General features: G+C 41.5%; 1 protein-coding gene across 1 annotated transcript in view; it reads right to left on the bottom strand.

Annotated features, from left to right (window-relative positions):
- The window catches only part of LOC121700727 (protocadherin-15-like), a 180616-nt gene that overhangs the window by 58021 nt on the left and 107203 nt on the right, over positions 1–15392 (bottom strand). Inside the window, 3 exon segments of the mRNA XM_042083929.1 lie at positions 6228–6398; positions 6663–6773; positions 7634–7753. Of these exon segments, the coding sequence (XP_041939863.1) occupies positions 6228–6398; positions 6663–6773; positions 7634–7753 (402 nt within the window).

The following is a 15392-nucleotide window of genomic DNA, read 5'->3' as shown; positions in this document are numbered from 1 at the left end:
GAACTCTGGAGGAAGGAATCCAATGGATGTCTGAATGTTTACCATTGCAAAAGAGCATCGGTCATATGGTGTCTTTGCTGTTTTATTGCACTACTTAACTATTTACATACAATTAACAGTTAAACCCCTTACATACAGTATGTTATATTCCAATGGAGAGAGTGGGAAAGACTCTTCATATGTCTTGCTGAGAGCTGTAATAGTATAGTATAGCATAGTATAGTATAATATACTGTATATAAATAGTATAGTATAGTATATAGTATAGATATAGTTTAGTATACTGTAGTATAGTATAGTATGGCATAGTATAGTATGTTATAGTATGATAGTATGGTATAGTATTGTTTAGCATAGTACAGTATAGTATAGCATAGTACAGTATTAATATAGTATAGTAAGACATATGATGTAAATGTTGTAATGAGTATTGCTATCATGTGACTAATACTGTATCTATCTTCATCAAAAGAGTTTTATTACTACCCACTGACAAAGACCCGCTGTCTTCTGATCTGAGTGTCAACATACTGAATTATGTCCATTCCACGTGAAAAATAAAAACAAGAATATGCCCACAAGAGTCATTTAGGTGGTACAGTAGGTGATGATGAATCACTGCTATTCCTCAGATAAGGTGGATGATGTGCAGACACATCTCCAAAAGGAATCAGCAACATTGTTCAGAATCAAAATACTACGGTACTTCTATCAAACGACTTTCTGTCAACAAGAGCACCATCAACAGCTTTCTTTAAAAAAAATAAACAAAAATAAAACTCCAACTCTGTCTATCTGTCTGTCTCTATCTGATGAGCCTATTTGACCAAGGCACAGATGACAAATGTACAAATAAAGTACAAATGACAAAAACAGGAAACTGCAGAATAGAAAACTGACACAAAATCATCTGAGCCCTTCCTAAACTCCTCCATCACTGTGGCCTTGACTCCTGAAAGCCACTTGAGTGTGGTGTGCTTGCACGCAATGTCTCTATGAGAACAGGATCACCCATCAGCCTTGGAAAACCTTTCACAGAGCGCCTCGTTTTTCCCCCTGTTATCTCACCGGGACACCTCTCACATCAAGTGTCTCACCTTACGGAGATGAGGCTGTTTGTCGTTTCGCGAGGAACTCCGATAACCAAAGGTACTCAGGAGTGTGCAGGCATCGACGTTAAGACTCATGGCTTTTCAAAGACTCCGCCAGTCTGATGTGTCTCGTTTCACCTCTCGCTAACTCTCTCACTCACTCAGTCACTCTGGCTGTCTTTCTCGCCCTCGTCTCTCTGAAAGGTCATCGTTTATCATCGGCTGTGTATCTGGACTGAGGAACAGTGATGAGAGGGGAACAAAACAGAAAAAAATCACTGCAATCTGCATCTGCAATGCAGGAAATGGGGATAATGGAAATTGTATGAATATAGCGAATGTTTTGAGAGGAGAGAGAGTGAGAGAGACGGATAAAGAGAGTCTCTAAGTATAACAACAATGCAGAGTTGTGTAAAGTAGCCTATGCCACCAGCTTGTTGTCAGCCTAACGTTTATAACAGCAGTAGTAGTCCCAAACAGAGAAATTACTGAATCAACAAGATGACACTCAAAAAATCCTTGAATGTTGAATGTGTGCAACTTCTTTCTGCTGCAAAATGAATGCTGAGAAATTCTAAGTAAAGGGTTCTGTTAAGACTTAAGATGGCCAGAGGGATCCATGCCTGATTAAGGCCAGATTTTTAAAAGTCAGTAATGAATCTGCAGTGCAGAAGGTCGTCTTAGGACACTGTTGCACATTAAGCCGAATGATTAAAATAGATGGATAGATTAAAATTATTGCCATTGATAGATATTTGTCAAATTGTCTTGGAATTGGAATGCATACTTCTTCTACTTACACTTCAAAACCATCTATAATTCTTACCATCTATAAAACTCACCAACACGCACATTTAGAAGCATACCTTGACCTCCTGATTCTAAGCCCACGCAACTGAACCGAGTGAGAGATACTGTGTGAAGACACACTGTTTTTTGTGACTGATGAAATTATGAGGCAATCACATAGATGAAGGAACAAGGAGAGGCAGAAAGAGGAGCCAAGCCTAAAATACCGAGAGTGACCTTCAAAGCCCGGATATTTCTGTGTAGTGCCGCATGAAAACAGGCGGAAATGTTTCAAGGCGGCAGAAAAAATATGCTTTTCTCGCCACCTCCGAGCCCTGCCGATTTCAAGGCGCTTTCCCCTGGTGTGCCGACCCATCTCCCATCGGAATTAGCAATGCTTTCAATTGAATCGGAGCGGCCACTCACTGAAAAAGAACAGGGAGTGGGGGAGGGAAGGTGCTTCGGCTGAAAGTGTAAAACTAATTACCTGTGAATTATCCAATTTGTGATTCCTCCATTTTCATGCTTGTCTTGCCACGGCCGTTTACATCTCTCCAGCTCTTGATGGGGTGGAGGGGGGGGGGGGGGGGTGTCCGAGGGGGGGGGGGGGTTGGCTGGGGGCGCTTGGGGGTGGGGGTGGCTATGTAATACCACAGCAAGCATTTACCACCCTCGACAAAAATCAATAGCAGAGGAAGGGAGCCCTGACTTGTTATCTTCATCTGAGAGAATTATGAAGGCGTGAAACAAGAGAGAAGTGAATTGACACGAGACTGCCCGCATGTGCCTGTGTCCCATCTCGATGTGATCTGGATGGCGTTGCGGTGATGGAAACAGGAGACAGTGGTGATGTTTCTCAAAAGTAGCCAGGTTTTTATTTCCACCTTAGCAGCTGCATGCATGAACCAGTATGGAGAAAATCGGAAAAAGAAAAGAAAAACCAAACTCCAAACAATAATCTCAAATCAATCAATGAGTTTCCAAAATATATCAAATTAACTTTGACAACCCTTTTCAATCATAGGGCAAACTGCTGCAAATCACAAAACGAGTGTTAGGCCTATTAGCAGGGGCTAGCACTTGCTCACCTCAGACCATTCTACCTCCTTCTGCTCTCAACCATAGTCTCACCAGAGAATTTAACTCTGCCGACTAAACCAATGCACCATCAATCAATCAATCAATCAATTAATTAACAAAACACATCTTCTCCATATAAATATCCAATAATACATTCCATACCATAAAAGCCACAGTTTCATAACAAGGCAATCCTATTATCTAACTTCATAACCTAATACATAGCATACATAACCAGAACGTCCCAAACACCCCTCTTGCCCTGCACACTTGACCTCTGCTTGTGCAGTAAGTCACACTCCACGAACGTATAATGTTCCTTGCGACTTTCCGTCGGGTCTTTTCTCCGTCCCCAGACCAGGAAGCGCTATTGTCCGACACAATGAAAAGTTTGCTGAATGTCCGTGTTCCCTCAACCTTCAGTTGGCCACCCTGAAAGTAAGGCTTATATTGTCCTGTATGCGTTTGTGGTTTGCAGTTGCTGCAACCATGCTGGATGCCGTTCGTGTTTGTGTGTGCAAACAAAGTGTGTTTGTAAATCACGTCGTCCGTTCTTTGTATTTAGCTCCCGTATGAAATAAACTGTAGCCGTAACGGGCAACCGCACCGTTACACTCGAAAACACGTCGATTGGCGCTTTGATTGAGATCGAAAGCGATTAACAATGGCTATAGCTGAAAGCTGTAGCTGCTCATTCTCTAAAGTCTAGCTTACTGGGGGGAGCTGTGGACCAAGTGCCAGCAGTGTTCGTGCAACATTCAGGTCCAAGTGCCCACGGGGACCCATGTTCGGGCCCGACCCGCAGTCAGTCTCTCTCTCTCTCTGAAACTTGACTGTAATATAATAGAGAGATCAAGAGGAGGACATTGGGAGTTTTCCAACAGTTCGACTTAGAAAAAAATACAAAACTCACCCATGTTCGGACCCGACCCACGGTCATTTCTTGATCCCTCCTCATCTCTCTCTATCTCTATCTCTCTCTCTCTCTCTCTCTCGCTTTCTCCTACTCACTTCCTGTCACTTCACTGTCTTCATCTGAATAAAATGGCAAAAAGCCCAAAAAACATTCTTATAAAAAGAAAGTCTCGCTCATCCACGCAGTGAAGACCACATTCAAACTTGTAGGAATGTACTGAAATGCATACCGGCAGTTTATTTCCTCCATGTTTGCATCACTGTGAGATGTAGAGATGTAGAGATGTAGCTCTAGCAAACATCAATCCCATCAATCTGTACATTCAACAGTTCAACTTGGAAAAAATACAAAACAAACTAATACAAAACACTAACAACTTGCACATAACCACTTGAATAAGAACAACAGAATAACCCAAAACAGAAACAAGGGGATGTTCAATGCCAGAGGTTGTTCTTACATCAGGAAAATGCTTCCGCGCTGGTGACATACCATCACAGGCACCAGACCGCACCAGTAAACAGCAGACAGCGACATGTAGAACAACATGAACAACATGTAGTCCATCATCTAAACACATTGACTCATTGACATTCATAGCTCAACGGACCTCTTTACAACAGAGTGTGAAAGAACATTATGACCAAAAAAAATGTTTGTCATTCCTGAGCCAAGAGGTCATCCTGAGAACCAGAATGCTCGACACCTGGAAACATTCCTCACCACTATAATGATAAAAAAAGACTGTGACCTTCCTCTTCGATTAGGATGGAAGCCAAAGCCAACTTTGGCAGGTTCACTGGAACAATCGCAGACAATCACATTTCAGGGGCACAGATACAAATGGGCTCTCTTGTCTCCGCAGCTTTCCTGGGGTTTCCCTTTGTAGTTGCTTCAATCACCACAGCCGCACTGAGGGATTCCAAGTCTAGACGCTTTGATCTTCCATATTTAATGTGCAACTATATCCAGCGGTTAGTCATCATCACCCCCCCACCACCAAAACCACCCCACCCCACCCTACACACACACACACACACACACACACACACACAAAAGCCAAATAAACAATGTTAAATTGCTTTAAGGATGCACAACTGCAATTAAAAAAAGGGTTGGTCCCAGGAGGGTTCAAGTAGGGGAGAGTTTAAAAAAAAAAATCATTTTTGTTTTGTCGAGAAAGTGGTATAAAACACTCCATGAACTTCAAGGAAAGCAATGCTGCCTAAGCGTCAAGGCCAGTGTTAGTGAACAGGCTCTACACGGAGAAGACCAGAAATGCACAAAAATGCACAGAAACACAAAATCGGGAGGTTCGGCCACTTAGCGGAGGCCGGTCTCAGGGGGCAGTCAACAATCTCTCAAGACTGCGCCGCTGCCATCAAACACAATCTGTTTCCTGTAAGCTGACAACCCCTATTTTTCTATCATTGACTTAACAGCCTGAAAGAGAATTGCCATCATGTGTCTGCGGCTCACAGTCACCAGACGCTGGACAGGAAAGCAATGACAGTGCTCCAGAGGCACAACGATTGTGTGTGTGTGGGAGATTTTTTTTCTTTTTTTCTGTACACATGGTAGCTGGATGTGACAAAAGGGAAGTGGTGACAGGCATTACGAAAATTTGTGTTCAGATGCTGAGTTAATGGGTTGCCCTAGGAGTGTCTACGTTCTGCAGAAAATTGAGGAAATATACAGAGCATTGCTGACTTTGGGGAAAAAAGCTTTTTTCAGAAAGGATCACCAGGTCCATGTAAAATCATGCAGACAGGAGGTGATTTAACTCTTGGGATTTGGTGAAACAAAAAGGCTGAATAACAACACTCAACTACTTTAATCTCTCTCTGTACATTCAACGCTGTCATTAATTTGACACCACAGTTTGAGCCAGCAGTCTTACATAATTCAGTATCCTTCCTGCTACATTTTACAGTTGAAATTCTTCTCACATTTAGTAGTATTTATCAATGTAGCGTATTCTACAAAGGTCTCAGCAGCAGTATCAGATCCTTTGCAAAGACAAAGTGAAGGAATGAAAACTCATTAGATAAAACCAATAAGGTTCTCAAAACAATCCAAACGCCATATTAGTGCTCTTTTTAGTGACAGACCTGTTTCTCCTCCCATTTATGTACCTATCAATACTGTATTGTGTTGAAAACACTCTAGACTAGACTTTGTAGTGTGGGTTAATTGGGGAAGACACGATCAATAAAAACAATAATCTGCCTGCCATATCTGTTGTCTTGCCTTTCTGCCTTTCTGCACCAAAATAAATGAACCTCATTACATAAGCCGGGGAGCAGGGGGGTATGACTGGACTGGTTTCCCGGGAGACAGCCTTCACTTACGGGGTCAGCAAGCTCCAGAACGCCAGCATGGTAGGTGAGGGGTTTGCAGTCATGCGTGTTGTCCACCAGACTGCACGGCAGGAACATAGGCCCAAGGTCATCGCCGTCCAACACATCCACCGTCAGAGTTGTGGTGGCTGTCCGTCTATCCTTTGGGTTTGGAGCTCGGTCCTTGAGGAAAACGGGGTTTTATTATGCATGCTAAGATATCCATATCAGTGCGTAACATATTCATATTGAGCAGTATGTCAGGAAACAAAATCTTTAATTACCAAAAAGAACACTACATAATTCCCAGAGGACAAACATTAAAGACCAAAATATTTTTTTTTGGATCTTCTGGTATGATGTAGCATTGATAAACCCCCAAGCCTCCTAAAAACTGGTGCAAAATCATATCTTATCTTATTTTAAAAAAGAAAAGAAATAACTTACATTGGCCTGGATAATGACAAGGTAGCGTGTGATTTCTTCATAATTCAGCCTCTCTCGAAGCACCACAGAGCCAGACAAGGTTAAGGGGATATCAAATGTCCTATTAGTCATCTATGGAAAAAAGACAACACAGTGTGTAAGCAGAGGATCTGCGTTAAAGATAAACATCCTAGTCATCTATGGAAAAAAGACAACACAGTGTGTAAGCAGAGGATCTGCGTTAAAGATAAACATCCACTTCACTGTAAACTCAGTGTGTGTTTCCAAGCAGACACAGCTCTTCCTTGGTCTTGGTTTGGCACCTGTAACCTTCAGAGGATGCCAAGGATACTAGCAAGTGTTTACAGTGCATGCAAGTTTAATGAAGTCGGTTATATTTTTAAGGCAATGTTTGCATGTCAATGTGTGACATGACATGCAAACCTTGAATGACTCAACCTCGGAGATTTTGAGGAAATGCAACAACACTTCCTTTCTCTGCACAGATACTCAGAAAATCAGGTTTCTGTGTATCCGTTCATAAAGCACACAAAAAACAACCTTCGAACTGGATAACTACAATGACCTTCCACATCGAATCTTTCAACAAAAAGCATAAAAATTATCTAATAATTCTATATGTTATATAATTATATAGAAATGTTACAAGATGTTGCCACCATGTAAACTAACTTCCCCTGGAACAGCACAGTCCACAGGACAGACAGAAACAGGAAGATGTTTCACCCTGCCAATTAAGGTATCATTAACATCAATGAGGCCGGGCACTTGGGCACTATGAAATGGGCTTATTGTCATGCCATAGCAACCAGAGCTGGCACGAATACTGTATATAACTCACCCTCTTAGTGCACTGAGGCAACACAGGCAATGAACTACACAACTACGCTGACTTATCACTATCCAAGCTTAACATGTAGTGAGTAAGCCTTATTTGTATGCGATGTGGCGTGGTATGTGACGGAGCTTACTGGGTCATTTGGGTTGAACTGAATGGTGTACTCGATTTGGCCGTTGGGTCCGTCGTCGATGTCAATGGCCCCGTTGTTTCCAGAGAACCCAGAGAAGATGGTGGTGCCGACAGGGGTCAGCTAAAGGGAGGGGAAAGAGGAGAGAGAAGAGAGGAGACAGGCTTTAACGGAGCACCGCTGCCTTTGCATGTAAATACACACAACAAGATAAAGCCATCTTGACACGGTGAAACGAACCGTAGACAGGCGAGGGAGATTCTCCCTGCTGGCTCGGTGAAGGTAAGTGTGTGCTCCCATCCGATATGTGGCTTAGTAGTAGAGTAACAGGCTATACTTGATATTGTATGTGTCTCCAGGAAGTACATAAATAACACTTAAAAAGTGAGAGGTACAATGTCATCTCTACATCAGTGTATTTGGGATTAGAGAAATTAGTAAAAGCAAAACTAACTAATAAACTCATGCAAATGTCCTGTGAGTCAGCTCCCCTCCTAAATTGATTATGTTTTTTGCACAATCCTAATGAGATGAAAAACAATCAAACCAATTAACAAAGAAACAGCATTTGTTACAAAAAAACATCAAGGTGAGTTCATGTTGCTGATACAGATGTACCCAGTGTCTCATATACTTCAGTCTAAAGTACAAAGTACAATTTTTGGTGGAAAACTACAGACTAAAACAGCTGAGACCCAAACAGAACTCATGCTGAGTAGACTGAGAAGTACTTCAAACAAAAGTGTCGGGCAAATGTCTACAAGTTGCGCTCCAGTTTTGAAAAACTCGGGCCAACAGCCTCCCTGGTGTCTTCAAACGCTTCTTACTGCGGAACATAAAAGAGTACTCGCCGCGAAACAACTGCGGTGGACATCGGCGGAACACTCTTTTCCACCTGTCACAGTTGGAACCCCCTGACGAGACTTACCTCTCTCTCCTTTCCTGCTCTCTACTCTGTAATGTGAGAGAGCAACTTTAACAGCCAAATGACCGGTGAGGATAGCCGGATGACAGCAGGGGCAGATAGCAGGTGTCTGTATTTCTGAACTTTAAAAAATTCGTGGGCAACGGTGAGTCAAGAATGTTAAAGCACGGAGAACAAAGGCACTGCCAGAGTTAAAGAGAAACAGAAATCAGGCCATGGTCTCTTTCCCTTTTCAGTGGGTTCGAGAGGAGCCATGAGTATTCACTCGAGGGCGGAAGCAAACCAAACGAATACCTGACAAATATTGTGAACTTGCTTGGTTTCTCTGTGGACGTTCATGTCATTAACCAAAGTTTCGACTCCGATGATATAAAGACTGGCTTCATTCGTCTGCCATCTGTGCTCAACCTTCATCCCTAATGAGCCTGTCCCCCGCCACACCCGACCATTATTTAATCTGTCTATTAATGCCAGTGGGGAGACTCTCTGCACTGCTTTGCCATGACACACAGTGTAAAACAAACAGTATTAGACAGAGGCAAGCTGTTTACATTGCACCCTCTAAGTAACGCATATCAACGCCACGTGGAAACAGTTGATGCCGACATGCTTTCGTAAAGCAACACATAACAGACTGATGCCTCATCAGAAGTGCAGGCCAGCTGACACTGTGGGGCCCATGCATTATTGAGGGGCTAACAACGGGAGAGTCAGTGTAATAATATAATAATAATAATAATAATCTTTATTTATATAGCACTTTTTAAAACAAAGTTACAAAGTGCTGTACAATATCAACATAAATGAAAAATGACATAATATAACAATCAAATAATATATATTAATTCAATTAGAACTTAACATAAATTTGTAAAAGGAAAATAAATTTACACTGAAATAAAACTTACTGAAATAAAACTTGACACAGAAATAAAACTTAGGATACTGAAATAAAACTTGACACTGAAATAAAACTTAATAAACTTAACACAAAATGAAGTATATTACTTAAACAAAACTAAGGAAGGCTTGCTTGTAAAGATGAGTTTTAAGGAGGGATTTAAAAGAGCATACTGACTTGGCTGACCTGATTTCATCAGGCAGGTCATTCCAGAGCCTAGGTGCCCTGACACTAAAGGCTCTCTCCCCTTTAGTTTTGAGATTGACCTTAGGAATAGTTAGGAAACCACTACCAGATGATCTTAAAGTACGCACAGGTGTATAAGGTACTAGGAGATCAGACATGTAGTTGGGAGACAGGCCATGTAGAGCTTTAAAAGTAATCAGAAGAATCTTAAAATCAATTCTAAAGCTTACTGGGAGCCAGTGCAGTGAGGCTAAAACAGGAGTAATGTGATTACAGTACTTTGTCTTAGTAAGAAGCCGGGCAGCTGAATTCTGAACAGTTTGAAGTCTCTTTATAGATTTTTGGTTCAGACAAGAAAAAAGAAAAAAGACTATTGCAGTAATCCAGGCGTGAAGAAATAAATGCATGTATAATGGTCTCAGTGTCTTTAAAAGTTAAGATGGAACTAATCTTGGAAATATTTCTGAGGTGATAGAAACAAGACTGTATGAGCTTTGTGATGTGACGTTCAAAGCTTAAATTACTGTCAAACCAGACACCAAGATTCTTTGCAACAGGTTTTACACAGTCTAAAAATTGAAAGGGACCTAAGGATGGTATCATTTGTTTCACTATGTGCTGGGATCCAATGATGAGGACTTCTGTTTTGTCAGAATTCAACTGGAGGAAATTGTTCGACATCCAGTTTTTTATGTCACAAAGACATTCATTTAAGGAATTCAGCATACTAGGATCAGAGGAACTAATGGGCAGGTACAGCTGTGTATCATCAGCATAGAAGTGGAAGGAGACACAGTGTTTCTGGATAATGTGCCCAAGAGGAAGCATGTATAAACAAAATAAAATTGGTCCTAAAACTGACCCTTGAGGTACCCCATACTTGACAGGAGAAAATGAAGATGTGTACGTTAACTGTTTGCAGAAACACAAAACTTCCTATTTGACAAGTAAGATGAAAACCATTGTAAGGCTGTACCAGAAATTCTCACCCAATGTTCCAGTCTATGCAGCAATATGCTGTGATCAAAAGTGTCAAAGGCTGCGCTAAGATCAAGAAGTACAAGGACAGAACACATGCCATCATCAGCTGTTCTTAAAAGGTCATTTGTAACTTTCAGCAGCGCTGTCTCAGTGCTATGATACTTTCGGAAACCAGATTGTAGCTTTTCAAAAATATTATTATTTTCCAGTGCAGAGACAAGCTGCTTGGACACTAATCTTTCAAGAATCTTTGATACAAATGGTAACTTGGAAATAGGTCTGTAGTTTTGAGGTAGAGATGGATCAAGCCCTGATTTCTTTAGCAATGGGCTCATACTTGCAGTTTTAAAGTAATCAGGGACAATGCCATTTAAAAGTGAACTATTAAAAATAGAAAGCAAACAGGACCCAACAGATTCAATTACTTCTAATAAGAACTTTGTTGGTACTACATCAAGAGGACTGGAAGATACTGTTATATGTGACACTGTCTCTAGAAGTTCAGATAGAGTTACTGTATTGAAGTGGTTTAAAGTATGCCTATCCTGTAAGAAAGAGACTTCAGAGTGCATAGTATTAGGAGTGATAGAGGTTCTAATTGACTCTACTTTCTCAGTAAAAAAGGACAAAAGCTTTTCACAATCAGCATCACTTTCCACTGGGACACAGGGAACTTGAATGAACTTGAAGACCAGACTTCTTCCATTTACGCTCAGCTTTTCTACAATCCCTTTTACAACTACGAATGCCACTATTAATCCAGGGCTGCTTTCTTTCTGATGACTTAGTTCTAACCTTCATGGGTGCAATAACATTTAGAGAAGACAAGCAGATGGAATTAAACTGGTCAACCAGATCATTGGTACAAGAGTATTCAGAGAGGTCAGGGCATTGACTCTGGAATAATGCACAGAATTTTGAGGCACTATGCTCATTGAATATGCGGGAACAGAAAGAGCTGGGAGTGACAGTACTGATGATGGATGTTTCACAACTAAAAACTATACAGTTATGATCAGATACAGTCATATCAAAACAATCAACAGAGGATATTTTAAGACCCAGAGTGAAAACAAGGTCCAGTGTATGACCATGGTTATGTGTTGGTCCAGACACAAAATTGAAAAGATTTAACAATGTTTAGGAAATCAGTAGCATGAACATTACTGGAGTCATCAACATGAAAATTAAAATCACCACAAAGAACAACACTGTCATAATATAAGACAAGAGTGGAGAGAAATTCTTGGATTTCATTTAAAAAACAACCTGATGGTTTAGGGGGACGGTAAATTACAACAAACAAAATTGGATCAGGACCACAAAGTTTAAAAGTGAGCGCTTCAAAGGAAGAAAAGTCATCACAAGGTATTTGGTGACATTTTAAGCTCTTCCTGTACACACTCACAATGCCTCCCCCGCGACCGCTGACTCTAGGTTTGTTGAAAGACTCGTACTGAGGAGGACACAGTTCAACAAGCTGACTATGATCATTTGTTTGTAGCTCAGTTAAAAACATAAAATCCAAGTTGGCAGATGAAATAAAATCGTTTAAAATAAATGTCTTATTTGAAAGAGATCTCACATTAAGTAGTGCCACCTTAAGACACGCCCTCGTGCTTGAGTTAGGAGCAGGCGAAAACAACGTGAGCGAGACGACCGAGACAGGCGCTGGACTGTGAATGGTCAGGAGTTGCTAGAGGGAAGTGACGGAGCAGGAAGGGAACGATGGATGTTGATGATGGCGGGAGTGAGGGAGGGAGTCACAACAAGCGGAAGAAAAAGAGTCAATTGCAAAGTACAAGAGAGTGTCATGATGAATTAAATATCTTGTGAACATCAGAGGAATTTAAGGTGTTTGTCTCACGGGTGAAAGAGGGAGAAAATTTTGATAAGTGGAGTCCAGTGCAGCTTTCCAGCGTCGTGCACAAGGAAATTGGGCAGGTAAGAAGTGTGAGAAAGTTGAGGAATGGGTCACTGGTGGTGGAATGTAAGGATGAGGAACAGCTAAAGAAAGCAGTCAAGGTAACCGCATTAAATGGCCAGAAAGTAAAATGTGTGAGTTATTACAGAGGAGTTATTACAGGAATCCCGGTTACAGAGTCCATAGAAGAAGTGGTGGCTAGCATAAAAAATGTAAAGATAAGTGAAGCGAAGAGATTAAAGAGGAAAAGAGATGGGGTTTTATGTGAAAGTCTCTCAATTCTGCTTACTTTTGAGCAAGAAAACCTACCAGAGAAAGTGTACATTGGCTACATGAGTTACGATGTGAAGGTATACATACCCCCCCCCCCCCCCCCCCCCCCCCCCCTCTAAGGTGTTACAAATGTCAAAGATTCGGGCACATAGCAGCAGTGTGTAAAGGGAAGACAAGATGCAGTAAATGTGGAGGAGAACATAAGTATGGTGAATGCGAGCAAGGGGCAAGTCAAAAGTGTTGTAATTGTGGAGGCGACCATAGTGCCGCATATGGGGGATGTGAGGTATTCAAATGAATGAGAGAAGTTCAAAGGATTAAAGCTGAACAAGGAATGTCCTATGCAGAAGCAGTTAAACTAATCCCTAAACCAGTCTATGTGGCCAAAGAAGGTAATAGCAAGATGGGGGGAGAATGTACAGCATGTAATAAAATTCAAGAGGACACATTGGTGGTTAAGAAAATGGATTTTGTACTCTTTATGGCAGATGTTATCAATGGAGCTGCTCAAATAAGTAGTAGAACGGATAGAATTAAAATCATAGTTAAGTCGGCCAAAAAGTATTTGAACGCGCAAGCGTTGGAATGGGGTAATGTTGTAGATGCGCTTAATGTATCAGAGGTTAGCAATGTCGAGGAGTCATCCCAATCTCAGTCATGTTCAGGTATATATTAATGGTATGAACTATCCTTCAATGGAATGCAAGGAGTTTGATTGCCAATGGACAAGAATTTAAGAAGTATGTTGAAGAACTTGTAGTGAGGCCAAATGTAATATGTGTTCAAGAATCCTGGCTGATCCCTAAACTAGAATTTGTGATAAAAGGGTATAGTTCAGTTAGAAGGGACAGAGATACTGGTAGGGGTGGAGGAGTCATTACCTTCATTCAGAGTGGGCTCCAATTCAGAGAGGTGAGGAAAGGAGATGACTTAGAATTTATTATTATTGAGGTATGGTCAGGGGAAGGTAAAGTTTTAATCAGTCATTTTTATATGGGCAGTACAGTGGGGATTTAGGATTTCAGTTGAAAAAACGAAGGTAATGTTCTTCTCTAGGGGGAACATTGGTCCTGAATTTAAAATTAATTTGTTAGGCAGGGAATTGGAAAGAGTTGAGGTTTTTAAATATTTGGGGGTGTGGTTTGATAAGAGGTTGACTTGGGCATTCCACGTGCAGAGGATGGTGGGGAAGTGTAAGAGAATTTTAAATGTAATGAGGTGCCTGTGTGGAGTCGAGTGGGGTGCATCTGGGTCAGCATTGAGAACAATTTATACTGGCCTAATGAGATCAGTATTTGACTATGGGAGTGTGGTTTATGGGTCTGCATCCAAAACTGTACTAAAGAAACTGGATGTTATGCATAATCAAGCCCTTAGGATCTGTAGTGGGGCAGTGAAAACTTCTCCAATAGCAGCCATACAGGTGGAGATGGGAGAGATGCCTTTGCAGTTGAGAAGAGATCAGCTTGCCCTAGTATACTGGGCTAACCTTAAGGGACATAGTGAGGACCATATTGCCCAGCCAGCCCTTAGGAATTGTCAAGAGCGTATGCATGAGGGAGGGAGAAGTTTTGGATGGACAATTAACCACAAGGTAGTGAATATGAGGTTAAGTTCTATGAGTATCAGCCCCACAGTGGCGCTACCTGCAGTCCCCCCCTGGACATTTGAAGAACTTAAAGTGGATTTAGGACTACTTGAGGGAAACCAGGAAGAGGAGATAGACAAATGGAGAGTGCACAGTTATATTGCTGAAAAATATAGGGAGAGTAGGATTATATTTAGAGATGCATCCAAAAGAACTGACAGTAGGGTGGGGGTGGCACATGTGGTACCAGAACTGGGTTTGGCTATAGCTAAAAGGCTAACAGATGGCTTAGCAGTTTATACAGGAGAACTAATAGCTATATGGTTTGCCCTGCAGTGGGCAGAAAGCTGTGGGTGCAACAGACATGCAGTTATAGCATCTGATTCCAGCTCTGCTCTTTTAAGCTTACAGTATGCCTACTCAGCATCAAGGAAAGACGTTTTATTAGAAATTTTACAACTGGCTAGTGGAATGCAAAAAGCAGGTTTTCTTTCTTGTGGGTCCCAGCGCATAAGGGGGTGGAGGGGAATGAGTTGGCTGACAAATATGCTAAGAAAGCAGCAGCTAATGACAGTGTGGAGGTGGAGATCAAGCTCAGCAAGGCAGAGGTTAAAAGCATAGTTAAGGTAAGGTCCTATGAGAGATGGCAGTACACCTGGGAGAATGGAACCGCTGGGAGGCATCTTTATTACCTCCAACCTAACGTGAGGAAAGACATGAGCATAAGTGCTAACAGATCCAGACATGAAGAAGTGGTGCTGACTAGGCTAAGGCTTGGTCACACCTACTTAAATAACACCCTGTTTCTTATGAATAAACATGTAGATGGTATATGTGAGCAGTGCACAAGGCGCAGTCTAGAAACAGTGGAACATGTGCTGTTTTAATGTCAGAAGTACCATGTAGAGAGGCAAAGATTTATTGCTCAGGTAGAGGCCAATAAAGTTGTTTTTGAACTGAGAAATATCTTACAGAGAAATACAG

This window comes from Alosa sapidissima, chromosome 24 (assembly GCF_018492685.1).
Source record: "Alosa sapidissima isolate fAloSap1 chromosome 24, fAloSap1.pri, whole genome shotgun sequence".
Taxonomy (NCBI): Eukaryota; Metazoa; Chordata; class Actinopteri; order Clupeiformes; family Clupeidae; genus Alosa; species Alosa sapidissima.
The sequence above is the reverse complement of the archived record's forward strand: the minus strand, read 5'-3'. Positions and strand labels throughout refer to the sequence as shown.